At 38.6% G+C, this 14,064-nt stretch overlaps 1 protein-coding gene across 1 annotated transcript in view; it reads right to left on the minus strand.

Annotated features, from left to right (window-relative positions):
- Window positions 1-2,298: 2,298 nt before the first annotated feature.
- Window positions 2,299-14,064, minus strand: part of LOC114553637 (butyrophilin-like protein 10) — a 38,161-nt gene continuing 26,395 nt past the window's right edge. The window contains exons 8-11 of the mRNA XM_028574940.1: window positions 10,439-10,531; window positions 10,223-10,250; window positions 7,124-7,210; window positions 2,299-4,162 (exon numbers count right to left, since the gene is read on the minus strand). Of these exons, the coding sequence (XP_028430741.1) occupies window positions 7,129-7,210; window positions 10,223-10,250; window positions 10,439-10,531 (203 nt within the window). The 3' untranslated portion in view covers window positions 2,299-4,162; window positions 7,124-7,128. The remainder of the gene's footprint in view (window positions 4,163-7,123; window positions 7,211-10,222; window positions 10,251-10,438; window positions 10,532-14,064) is intronic.

Below are 14,064 nucleotides of genomic sequence, written 5' to 3' on the forward strand. Positions count from 1 at the left end.
CAGCTGTGCACAATGTTATTTTTTAAAACGGAGAGGGTGAAATATCCGTTTATGAAAGTAGCCGGCCACGTGTAAACGTAGCATTAGAGAGGCCTGCAACTTATTTTTTTTTACTCTGGTTTTCGGACCCCCCCCCGGACCCCTCCAATACAATACAACTGCACATTTTAGAGTGGCCTGCCAATATCCAGCAACTTCTTTTTTTTTTGTTTACTGACTGGTTTTTGGACCCCCGATATGGAATGCCGTTTTATTCACAATTAAATAAATGAATAAATACATAAATAAATAAATACATGAATGAATGAATAAATAAATAAATATGCCTTTGAAATACATCATGAAATAAATAAATGAGGCAATAAATACATAAATAATTAAATAAATTGAATTATTTCATGGTACTTTTATTTCATTAGTCCACATTTATTTATTTCAAGAGACTTTTATTTCATAAGTCTACATTTATTTATTTCAAGAGACTTATAAAATAAAAGTCTCTTGAAATAAACAATACAGTAAAACTGTATTACTGTTTTAGAGTGGCCTTTTATTGTGGCCAGTCTAAGGCACACCTGTGCAATAATAATGCTCTCTAATCAGCATCTTGATATGCCTGAAAAGACTCCTGCCATTCCATTCCCTTTCCACTCCATTTCACTCTTTCAAGGATACTTTTGCCACTTGCCACCTGACCACGCCCACCTCACCTGTTTCCTATAAACTGATTGTGAACCAAGGGGGTAAGCTTTGCTTCAGGACGCGAACCTCCGATGGCGCCATTTTGTTGCTACAAAGCGATCACCTCCTGTTAGCATTACACTGACCGCCATTTTTTTTTTACGTCACTTGACTGCGAATAACTTTACATCTGAAGCGTTTAAAGACTGAGCATGTCTATAGAACGGTTGTCCTTTGTTTATTTCTAAAGAAACACGACAATGTATAAAAGGCTCCATTACCTTGTACCTCACGTTATGGCTCCGTAGCAGACGGCTTTGTAAAAATAAGCTAACGATTGTGTCATAACCAAGTGACTTACTGTCGCACAGTAGAGGAATTACCGTATAGTACAGGAGAAGCTCGCAGGCAGTTTGGACTTAAATTAGCTGTTTAGGTTTAATTACTAATGTTAACTAGCATGTTAGTTAGCAATAATTAGCCTGTGCCCATGTTATCTCCTTACATACACCTACACTCTCTGTCTCTGTAAGATTGGGAATGATTGAGATTTCTCTTGGCACAGCTACCAGAAGACTTACAACTTTCAGACACGTTGCTCACGTCACATTCTCTCAGTTGGAGGCTGCGCAGTAAAGCTGGCCATCACCGGAAAAGTGCTTCTAATAGCCTTCACTGGTCTCCGTCCAGAGCAACGGGGTCTATTGGTCCATTATATATATATATGTCAATGTTGTGAACTCTTTGGCTCATTCTTTGCACTCTTGGCACTCTAATGCATCCTGTGTGCGTCTTTATGAACTAACGTGAGTCAGTCTATCATGTTGATAGTTTTTTCATGATTCACTGTCACCTTGCTAACATGTGCACTGCTGACTGAATTCCTTTGTTTGCCAGGCATGTGTCATGAGCCATGTGGAAAGATTGTTTTATCTTAAAGCCTGTACATTTGTGTTTGTTTGAATTATCTGATAAAGCCTGTGCAGTTGTGAGTTGTGTGTTAATTGACCACTTACACTAACTGTATTATCTCTTTGTTATCCCTTTCTGCAGCACACAGATAATGCAATGAGACAAAATCAACTTTAATGATACAATAAAATACCACTGGTGTTTATCAACCCTGCCTTCTTCCTGCTTTCATTAATCCCTCCACATCATCTGACATCTTCTGATCGAGACTGTCTGCTCACCAAACCCTCCCTCCACCTGAACCATTCCCATCTAACTACAGTTCCTTCAATACCACACCTGTGAGGTGGATGGATTATCTCGGCAGAGGAGAAGTGCTCACTAACACAGTGAGAGATTTGTGAACAATATTTGAGAGAAATAAGCCTTTTGTGTAAACAGAAAGTCTTTCAATTCAGTTCATGAAAAATGGGGGCAAAAACAAAAGTGTTGCATTCATAATTTTGTTCAGTGTAGATTTTCCTATATATAGTGATAGTTTCCCAAAAGTCATTCTAGTTATCAGAATGAAACTTTATGACTATCAATGTGGAGGATTAATGAAAACACTGAAACCTGTTGAGCAGCCAGGATACATGTTGTAGTATCACAAGTATGTTTGTAGTTTCTTTTGTTTGAACACAAACATCTACAACAGTCACAACATACAGTTTGACATATTTCATCTTTTATTTAGATAGAAATGAAGCACTGCCTGAAATTACATGATGCCCTGCAAATCAGATAAAACATACTGTAGATGCATGATATTACAGCCAACAACAGTGTCTAGTTCAACCTGACAAACTCTAGCTTAGCTATCTAAGAAATAATAAGCACAACGTCAACATAATTGTCCTAAATGTCAATTACACAAATATCAAAAACTAAGTCACATATTTTACTTTGGCTACAAAAAAAATTCACATTTCTTTTACATTGTGACAGCAGGCTTTGGTCTTAAAAGTTTTGTTTTCTAATGTCCACCACATCTAGCTCAGTTAGGACTTTTAACAACTACAAGCAGCAGTAATAATAATATTAATAATATTAATAAAGCAGTTTATATGTCATTCATCCATTCACACCCCGATGACAGTGAGCTACCATACAAGGTGCTGTCTGACCATCAGGAGCAATTTGGGGTTCAGTGTCTTGCTCAAGGACACTTGGACGAGTGGACAAGAAGAGTCGGGGATCAAACCACCGACCCTGACAGCAGGTATATCAACATTATCTTTTAAAGGAGACATATTATGCTCATTTTCAGGTTCATACTTGTATTTTCAATTTCTACGAGAACACGTTTACATGTTTTAATGTTCAAAAAACACTATTACTTACTTTACTATTTTCTTTTCCGTTAATTTTCTCGCAGTATTGCAACAAAAAAATCTCCCAGTGACCCAGAAAGGATTTCCCCCGTAGACCACCATTGTTAAAGAGACATCTGTAAAAATGCTGCCAGGACACCTCCAACTGCAAACAAGGTCGGTTATTCAGAATTTTGAATCCATGGACTTTATATACAAAATATATCCGGCTGTGCTGTGGCCTTCCTGTATATGATTACCTTCCTGTATATGATTACCTTCTTGTATATGATTACCTTCCTGTATATGATTACCTTCCTGTATATATCACCTTCCTGTATATGATTACCTTCTTGTATATGATCACCTTCCTGTATATGATTACCTTCCTGTATATGATCACCTTCCTATATATGATTACCTTCCTGTATATATCACCTTCCTGTATATGATCACCTTCCTGTATATGATCACCTTCCTGTATATGATCACCTTCCTGTATATGATCACCTTCCTGTATAGGATCACCTTCCTGCCTTGACACATTTGCTCGTGGCTCGCCAAAGAATTAGAGGAGACACCGAAACGATCGCTGCAGTACGCGGGGCAGTAATCAATAACATGTTTTCTGATTGAGGATGCCCACAAAGAACTGTCTGGGTTGTTTGATTTCAGGTTTTGGGTTGGTCGGCCCTCCAGATACTCAAATGTTTGTGCACCATGACTGAAAATGAGAGTTTTTCATTATATGTCCCCTTTAAAATTAAAATTAAGTGACAACGCTGATGGAGTCTTGTTTCCTTTAGCTGAGGATCATAAACAAAATGTAGTTATTTAAAAAAAAAAAACACACAGATTCTATATTGACTGACTTTATCTAAATAATAACTGTCCAACACTCCGTTCTTCACCAGCTGCCTTTTGAATTTCAGATTCTGTGGTAATAATGTTTTGGTCACTTCATGGTCAAACTACAAGTTACTTTACTAACATTGGAGTCACTTCTGCAGGTGGGCTGGTTTTCATTCTTCTTATTTAATTAAACTTAGAGGTCCTATTTATGAAAGTGAAAGTAAAATCATTTCCTTGCTGAGTGCGTGAGACCTCACAGCGGCCTCAGTACAGAAGAAATTGTCAGTCGAGGAGTCCACGAAGACACGGAGATTGGAGAAGTTCCCTCCATGCAGATTTTACAAGTCAACCAGCTGTCCCGGACACTGACCACACACAAACACACGTAAGCAGAGCTCCCCACACCCATGTTTCTACTGTTGCTTAATTAAATATAACATCAAAAGAGAGAAGTTGTCTGAGTCGTGTTTTAAACAGACACACCTGGGGCGAAGTTGGGAACCAGAATCAGCTTTAAATCCAGTCCTAATCTAGTCCTCACTAACACGGGCCCAATTATAGTAACTACATGAAAACTTCACGGTTGTTGCATGAAATGTGGTTTGTGTTTAGCTTACATCATCATTTTCTATCATGTGAAACAAGACCCAGCCTAGTGGTGAATCTGCAGACCGATGCTTAACAGTGTGCTCCTCAGCAGGAAGCTCCCCCTGCTGCTCATAAGGTGCCTCTGCACCCCTTTGGTTTCAGACCCTCCCACCAGCCTTTGGGCAACGCCTCCTCATTTACATTGACATGTGTCAAGTCCAAATGAAAAGGCAATCGTAAATGGAAATTGAAATTCAAAAGCCAAATGAAAATTAAAATCCAATGTTAAATTGAAATTCAAAAGCCAAATGAAAATTAAAATCCAATGTTAAATTGAAATTTAAAAGCCAAATGAAAATTAAAATCCAATTTTAAATTGAAATTCAGAAGCCAAATGAAAATTAAAATCCAATGTTAAATTGAAATTCAAAAGCCAAATGAAAATTAAAAGCCAATGTTAAATTGAAATTCGCTCTGTTTTCCCTTTGGACTTTCAATTTCTCTTTGGACTTTCAATTTGAATTATGAATAAATATTTCCTCCATACACGTTTGTATCTCGTAAATGACCCCACTAATAATGCCCGAAATGATACCAAACTTCTACACAAGTACAAATAGGTTATGTACTCATAAAACGATGGATTGGAAAGTTTGTAAGTACACCAGAAGTTTATGAACACTTGCCTGCTCTCTTCTGCTCTCTTCTGCTGCTGCTACCTGCAGTTAGACAAGTGCTTAGGGCCGTCTACAAATTACTACACCGAAAAGAGATACAAAAAAAATATTTATTAATTTAATGATTAAATAAGGTAATGTCTCCAAACTTATCTCAGTTAGTACTTGTCTCCTGCTAGTTATACTACAGCACTTACTTTAAAAAAAAAAGTTAAATTAAAAAATATTTTTGTTGCATCTCTTTTCGGTGTAGTAATTTGTAGACGGCCCTAAGCACTCGTCTTACAGCAGCAACAACAGCAACAGAGAGCAGAAGCCAGCAGGCAAGCGTTCATAAACTTCTGGTGTACTTACAAACTTTCCAATCCATCATTTTAAGAGTACATAACCTATTTGTACAACTGTAGACGTTTGGTATCATTTCGGGCATTATTAGTGGGGTCATTTACGAGATACAAACGTGGATCCATTAGCCCCTACGCTAATAAGCTATTCAGCTGATGACGCTACTCTACGCTAACTCTCCCAATGTTCGACCCAGGTGAAAAAAAAAGCTTCTGGGGGGTGTTTGGCTCGAGGTCATGGTGCAAAGGACCAGGGTGAAGTTACTCCTAGGGTCCTTTGCACCATGACCTCGTGCCAAACACCCCCCCAGAAGCTTTTTTCACCTGGGTCGAACATTGGGAGAGTTAGCGTTATCAGCTGAATAGCTTAGCGCAGGGGCTAATGGATCCGAAGTGTCTCTTAACAATACCCCACTAATAATGCCCAAAATGATACTAAACGTCTACAGTAGTACAAATAGGTTATGTACTCATAAAACAATGGATTGGAAAGTTTGTAGGTACACCAGAAGTTTATGTAAATAACACTTGCCTGCTGGCTTCTGCTCTCTGTTGCTGTTGTCGCTGCTGTAAGCCGAGTGCTTAGGGCCGTCTACAAATTACAACACCGAAAAGAGATGCAACAAAAAATATTTATTAATTTAACTTTTTTTTTTAAGTAAGTGCTGTAGAATAACTAACAGGAGACAAGTTATAATTGAGGTAAGTTTGGAGACATTACTTTATTTAATCATTAAATTAATAAATATTTTTGTTGTCTCTCTTTTCGGTGTAGTAATTTGTAGATGGCCCTAAGCACTCTTACTGCCCGGTAGTAAAAGCAGCAGCAGAGAGCAGAAGCCAGCCGGCAAGTGTTATTTACATACACTTCTGGTGTACTTACAAACTTTCCAATCCATCGTTTTATGAGTGCATAACCTATTTGTACTACTGTAGACGTTGTGTATCATTTCGGGCATTATTAGTGGGGTAATGTTAAGAGACACTTCGGATCCATTAGCCCCTGCGCTAAGCTATTCAGCTGATAACGCTACTCTACGCTAACTCTCCCAATGTTCGACCCAGGTGAAAAAAGCTTCTGGGGGGGTGTTTGGCTCGAGGTTATGGTGCAAAGGACCCTAGGGTGAAATTACTCCGAACCACCACTTTAACCCTCTCCTTGATTTCATGTTGTTTATGGAGAAGGAGAACCAGGAAATGAGTCGGGGGAAATGCAACGCTACCAAGTGATGTGCATTTTTCGAGAGGTGCATCAAAGAGTGTAGACGTAACAGGAGGCGAAACTCAATAGAACGTTGTGCTGCAGCTTGCAATGGAACAGTCTATTGAGTGCAGCTCCACCAACTCGGACTGAATGCAACACAACATTCTCTTGAGTTTTGCCTCTTGTTCCTTCTATACTCTTTGGGTACATGTCGGGCGGGATGCAACGCTTCACAAATAAAACAAAATATCACATAATGATCAGAAGGTTCATTTTCAACTGAACCAATTCAAAGCACATAGCTACAGCCTCAGTTGCTCTTCCAATTCATCATCATGTACACTCATCATAACCCTCTTTTCTTTACGTGATATTGCGACAAAGATATTGAGTCAATATATCTTGCACACCTAGCAGTAGCATACAGTAATTTATAAATACATACATACAGAAAATCAGGGTAAATATTGCAATTATTTAGTAAAGTGGAAGAGACTATACATGTTGCAATACCTGTGTCATTGACCATTGATCATCAGGCCTTCAGTTACTGTGGTACTGCCGTTTGGAACAAGCTGCGTTTGGACCTCAGATCCACCACTATGTCAACATTTTAAAAAAAACACACAAAACTCTCTCAAGTTTTTGGTTAATTACAGTGTGTGTGTGTGTGTGTGTGTGTGTGTGTGTGTGTGTGTGTGTGTGTGTGTGTGTGTGTGTGTGTGTGTGTGTGTGTGTGTGTGATGTAGAGGTAGACCGATAGTTGATTGGTGGAACTATCGTTTTCGGCAAAAATCCATACCGATAGTTTTTCCTGGTTGCGTCCGTTGCTGGAGCGGCTGAGAAGTGCGCGCTGTAAATCATTACACAGTACGCGAGAGCTGAGAAGGGTCTGCTGGCATCATGCATTACAATAGCGGCCTCTAGAGGGTCTTTCTAGCTTTTACAGGGGTCTCATTTATAAACGTGGCGTACGCACAAAACGGGGCTGAAAACGTGCATACGCCGCTTCCCACGCAAAGGTTGTGATTTATAAAAAACAAACTTGACGGGAGAATGTGCGGTCCTCCACGCAAACTCTGAACCGTACGTACGCACATTATGGAGACAAAATAGGAATTGGCGACGCAGATGGTGAGGTGGTGAACTGAAGTCAGACTGCAGAAAGTAAATGGGAATAAATGTAAGAGTAGAAAAAATAAAAATATTGATGCCTCGCACATTTTTTCACTCCATATCATCCACGTTACCATGAAGATTAAATCCAGCAGTGTTATTTGCGCTTGTACTCAGTGATAACTGTTCCATAAACTGAAATATTTAATCGGTGCTGTCAAGCCGTCACATTGTCCGCTACGGAGCGCAGGAGGAGGAGACGGCCCGACTGCATGGAATACAGGATAGCATCAAATACCCTAGCATTAGATAACGGCAGAACACAGTGTAAATAACTAAATATACATCTTTAAAACTATGCATATATCATCAAATGTCAAAGTCTGAAAATACAGCCGTTAAGCTCTCGCGCAATCTTTACCCTTAATGTCCTCGTTATCAGTCCGAACTTTAAAACTGTTAACAAAACCTTCATGAAGAAAATTGTGTTTGCCTATTACACTTTATTTCGTCTTCAGATTGTATTGCTGTGTTGGCAAGCTGTTAACAATCACAAATTGCTGTAAACATATAAATACTGCGGTGACCCACTGACTAACCCCAATGGAAGAATCAGGAGAAAAAGACTTCAGGGACCATGACGATGACTTGCTAATTTGTCGATTTAGATTCCCTAAAGCTGAGCTCTTGGATCTATGTACTGAATTGGGTCCAGTAGAGAGGGCAACGCACTGGAACCGGGCCATCCCGGTCCAAATACAGGTCCTCGCCACTCTGGGGGAAACCGGCTGTTTCCAGAGGGAAATGTCAGACAGCTAAGTGTTTTTTTGAATAAATGTTATATATAATCTTCAACTTCATCACTAAGGCTTGTTTGGATATAATATATAGTTCTGTTAAATCTTATTATATACGTCTGGTATATCGAAGCTGTCCCCGAGTGCCGTAATGCCTGCTGATTTGGAAGATTTTATTAATAAAGGTAGTCTATGATTCCGGTTTCCCTTTACTGTGCGACAACAGGCCAAAATTATAATTCAATTGGCAGCAATTCCCGAGCGTCTGAGAGGTTTATTTATTTATTTATTTTTCTCCGCCAGTCGTCATTATTCGGCATGATTCGGTGTAACGAAAGAACTGCCAGGGTCATTAACATACTTATCAGCATTCACAAGGTGCTTTACATTGACTATTTATGGTTAAAAATGGGCGTGTACAGGGCGGGATAAGAGGCTGATCCACGTACGCACATTTGTTAGATAATCTGTGATTTATAAAGGGAACATTGCTTACAGGTGTGCGTACGCACGGTTTTATAAATCTGACTTTTTTTCGGCGTACGCCATTTTAGGCTTTTGGGCGTACGTACACTTATAGTAAGGATCCTACGCACAGTTTTATAAATGAGACCCCTGGTGATTTTCTATCCAGCCTGGAACTTGTGCCTTTTTTGGGAGTTGTTGAGCATTAAATCCAAACTGTTACATCCAAGATTTATCCGCTTGATGTTCATAATTCATCACGTTTTCGATCATTTCTGCCGCTAACTCCGTACTACCCATAGACAGTAGGTGCTACCGACAAGGGAATCTCCCATGATGCCTTGGTTTATGTTTTCAACCAATGGGAAGGCAGGTCCGTCACACATTACGCCTTATATGGGCATCCAAGCGAGAACAGAGAGTATATGGTGGGAAAGATAGATCCCTTCAGGTCAGAGATCGTCTGTTACCGTTCTAAACAGACAGTTTAACTGTTTTTATTGGTTATTTATTACTTTTTGTTTCAGTTTGAATGAATGTCTTTTATTGACTTCAATATTTCTTTCATTTAGCATGTTTTCATGGTTCAATACAGTTTTTTTATTTTTATAATGAAGTTCAGGACTGTTTTACTTGGGAGTGTCATGTTTGTTTTTATCCAGTATCAACTCTAAATACTATCGGTCGATTAATCGGTTATCGGCAAATATGGCCCAACCTAGCTATCGGTATCGGTAAAATCCACTATCGGTCGACCTCTAGTGTGATGCTTGTACTGTATTCTTATTTTTGTTGTTTATGCTGTGTTCTTCATACTATGCTTATGTTGTCTTTTAAAGTAAAAGGTGCTTTATAAATAAAATTGCCATTGGTCATATTACCTTAGAACAGAGCCAGACACCATTTAGTTTTTATAGTTGTATACATATCCTAATATGCCTCTCAGTTTTGACCTGTCACTGTTACAGAGAGAAGAGCCTCCTAACATGATGCACTAAATGACAACATAAACACCCATCTTGATACATGATTGATAGTGAATGTTACTAAACTTACAGAACTAGAAAGCAAAGTGAAAGTGTGTGGGACCTGTAAATGATCTGGATCCCACAGTGGGATTACATAGTGAGGTCACATGTATCTGGTTTCCTGATTATAACAGCTATTGCAAGACTAAACTTAACAAAACAATATCTAACAAAGTATTTACAATAAGAATGTACTTTTTCCTTACCTAGATGGGTTTCCTGGGTCTTGTGATCCTGCAGGAAAGAAAACAAAGTTAAGAAGTAAAACCTAACAGACTTGATCCTACTCTGGTGTAAATACCAACACAATGATTAATGACTGAAGATAAAACAACCTCAAAGACTCTAAACATGACATTTATATAAATAATGTGTTGTCTGCTCATCATGAATATGTTGATACAATATTTTATTAAACTTACTTTTTTTATACTTGTCTACAAGCACAGCTAGAACAATAACAAGAACAACTGCAATAAATGCACCAGCAACAATCAATCCAACATTTGGAGACCCTGAAACAGAAGATAGAAAGTTAATTTAAGACTCAGAATGGAACACTGATCATATACAGCAGATTGGACACCTCAGTCTACACAAAGAGAACAACTAAAGGTGTGAATGCTCCTGAAGCTAAAATCTAAAACTCTTTGCAGATAAAACCAGCCGTAGGATGAATGTGACCAGGAACAGAGATGTTAGCTCTGATCTTCTGGACAGTTTCCTCCTGCTCAGCTACACAGCTGAGAGTTTCAGTCTCAGTAGTGAAGAAGAAGAGGAGGAGGAGGAGGAGGAGGAGGAGGACGATGTTTATATCTGACGTCTGTGAAATGTGTTCTCTAAACCCTGAGCCGAGACTCACAGGTACAAGTCAATGATTGACTCTGGGTTAACTCTTGTTTTTATGACAGTTGTTGTTACAGCTGATTAGCTTTATTAAAAGAAAATATGACCCATCTAGCTAAACACACAGCTTAGTTAAGTTATTTATGTATACGTTATGTATACATGAGCAGTAAAAATACAATTGAGGTGAATGATGAGAGTATTTGCATTATATACTACTTTATACTTGTACCTCACTACATTTCAGAGAATTGTTTTTTACTACACTACATTTATCAGACAGATTTAATAATTAGTTACTTACATACAAAACATATTCAGCTTGTAAAATATAATACTGGTTTGTTCTTTTGCTTCTTTAAGTACATTTTACTGATACTTCTATACTTTTACTGAAGTAGTCATTCTGAATGCAGGACTTCTACTTGGTGGTTTTGATACTTTCACTCCAATAAAGAATCAGAGTACTTCTTTCAGCTCTGACTACAGCTCAGTAACATCAACATTAAAATCATTCTGGTTGGTCTGAAGTTCCACACTAACATGTGTAGGCTAAAACAGTATGGGAGATGTTTTAGTATGTCTGACATCTTGTTGATCTGAGTATGAAACCAATAGTACGTGAACTGCATACTATTTCCGGTGAAATACTGCGCAGTATCCCACAATGCAATGCGGTAGTAATGACAACGTTCCCAGACAGACTGACAGAAACCAGTCAATAATGCTCTAAATTACATTTCTACATATTTAAATGACTTTTGGTCTAGTTATTTACCTTTTTAGTTATTTAAGAGTTATCTGGCGATTCCGCTAGAGCGGAGGTTGGCAGAGGTTACCATGGTTACAGCGTTGAAATTTACACACACATTGAACTATAGTTCAGATGTTGAGTATGTGGTGCAGAATGTGTGATTTCAGTAGGACGTTAGCTGAGTGTTTCTTGGTGGGGGGGTCGGCTCTGCAGTTATTGGGCTCAATGGGAACAGAGAGATACAGTTTGGATTAATGCAGCAGGAGTCTCTGGAAGCTCCAACTCTTAAAGCTAAATATATATTTGACTCATTTATAAAAAGCTTTAAAGAATATATAGAGATTCATATTTAATAACACTCATATTGAGATACAGTTTCAGTTTCAACATAACATTATGTTTGAGCATAATTCTATTGTAAGACAATAGACATGGTCATGGTTTATTTATTTGAATTCAGCATAAAATCCTTTTGGAAGATCTCTTCATGCTTTGCTGGTTCAATCAGAATTACTACAACTAGAAACTGTGTGTGTGTGGGGGGGGGAGTGTGTGGTAGAGCGAGTGAGAGAGTGATGGTGAATATCTTCAGAGTGAATAGTGACTCTAGAGTCCTAGTGAGAGAAACAGTGTCTCCTCTGTTCTTTCTGACTACGGTGGGAAATCTGGAGCAGGAGAAGTTAACCCTCTCCTTGATTTCACGTTGTTTATGGAGAAGGAGAACCAGGACATGAGTTGGAGTTAATGCAACGCTACCAAGCCACACCGGTGTGTCGCCGCGACATGTAGTTAAATTTTTTGGGTGGTGCGAGTCCCACACAACTTCTTGGCAAGTCCCGCTCTATGAACCAGCCCGGTTGGTTGACCTAGAGTAGTTAAGGTGAGGATAGCCGACTGGTCAGGGGATAGGACCTGAACAAATCAGGTTCCGTTACCTTGCATGGACATATGACCAATAGTAGCGTGTGAATGCTATTGAAGGGCGGGTCTTGCCTAGAAGTTGCGTGGGTTCCACAATAGCGCAGCTCTAGCCATGGTGTAGATTTTACTCCGAAACATAAATCACGCTTGACACTTCGTGTGTATGTATTGTTTAATACCTTATTTTTTATTGAAGTTGTTTAGGCTGATCTATATTTGGAGTTAACTGGAGCTAACCGCTAATCGAGCCTTCAGTCAATGTTCTCTCCGTGCCGTACCCATTAACTGGAACTTTATTTATGCACTCAAGCCTGAATAAAACCTGGCATTTTATTAAGTTTGCTGTAAAAGTTTTAAACTACAATCCAGCGTTGTTTGAATGACAGAAATCTGTTCAGATTAGATCTTAATGAGTGTAACACAGACATGTATAGTACAAAACAGCGTGATGTTATTAAGATCCCCCAAAACACGGATTAAAACCCTTTAAAAAATGAACAATGATCCATAACAACCAAAATGAACAAGAATTAACTTTGGATAGCCTTAGTGTAATATGATTTAACAGGAGTTAGGAGGGTTGAGATTTATAATAACATTTAACTTGATGTATTGATCTTAGTATGGGTTTAAGGTTAAGTTGTTAATACATTTCACCTCTGGGTAACATTAATCAGGTCATTTAACTGCTGAACCATACATTTATTTGACAAAGCACAGCTACACTTCATATCTATCGTCTTCTATCTGGTTCGTTTAATATGTAAAAAAGTATTTCTTTCTAAATTATCTTGTCAAGTTGTCATTTTTTTCAATAAATTGTTCATAAACCTTTGTTTGACAAGTTTTTTGCTGAACCCAGCCGTCACATCCCGCGCCACCCAGCACCACAACTAAATTCTCAGCCTTTGGGAATCACTGCTCTGACCTCCATTTTAATAATCGTTTTAGAGAAACAGGTCAGGTCTGAGATCTTGAGGCAGTTTGCATACAGTCCTCACAGAGGGCTGGAGGAGGCTACAATTACCCCGCCATTTAAGTACAGTAGGCTACCAAAAATAGTGACATATAAAACACACACACACACACACACACACACACACACACACACACACACACACACACACACACACACACACACACACACACACACACACACACACACACACACACACACACACACACACACACACACACGTTATGTTTTTTGTTATTCAATCTAACGGCTAAATATTATTCGTACATTTAAGTTATTGTTCAGTAAACAATACCTTTTTTGTTAAAGAGTTGTCTGGAGTCAGTTATTCCAATACAGCACAAAGATTGGCTGGTTAAAAGTAGGGTGGTATATGACTAATATATGACTAAATTAGGGTGGTATATGACTAATATATGACTAAAGTAGGGTGGTATATGACTAATATATGACTAAAGTAGGGTGGTATATGACTAGGGTTGGGTATCGTATGGTTTTTTTTCGATTCCGGTGCTAAATCGATACTTTTAAAACGGTGCCGGTGCCTAAAC

The sequence above is a fragment of the Perca flavescens genome, chromosome 4 (assembly GCF_004354835.1).
Source record: "Perca flavescens isolate YP-PL-M2 chromosome 4, PFLA_1.0, whole genome shotgun sequence".
Taxonomy (NCBI): Eukaryota; Metazoa; Chordata; class Actinopteri; order Perciformes; family Percidae; genus Perca; species Perca flavescens.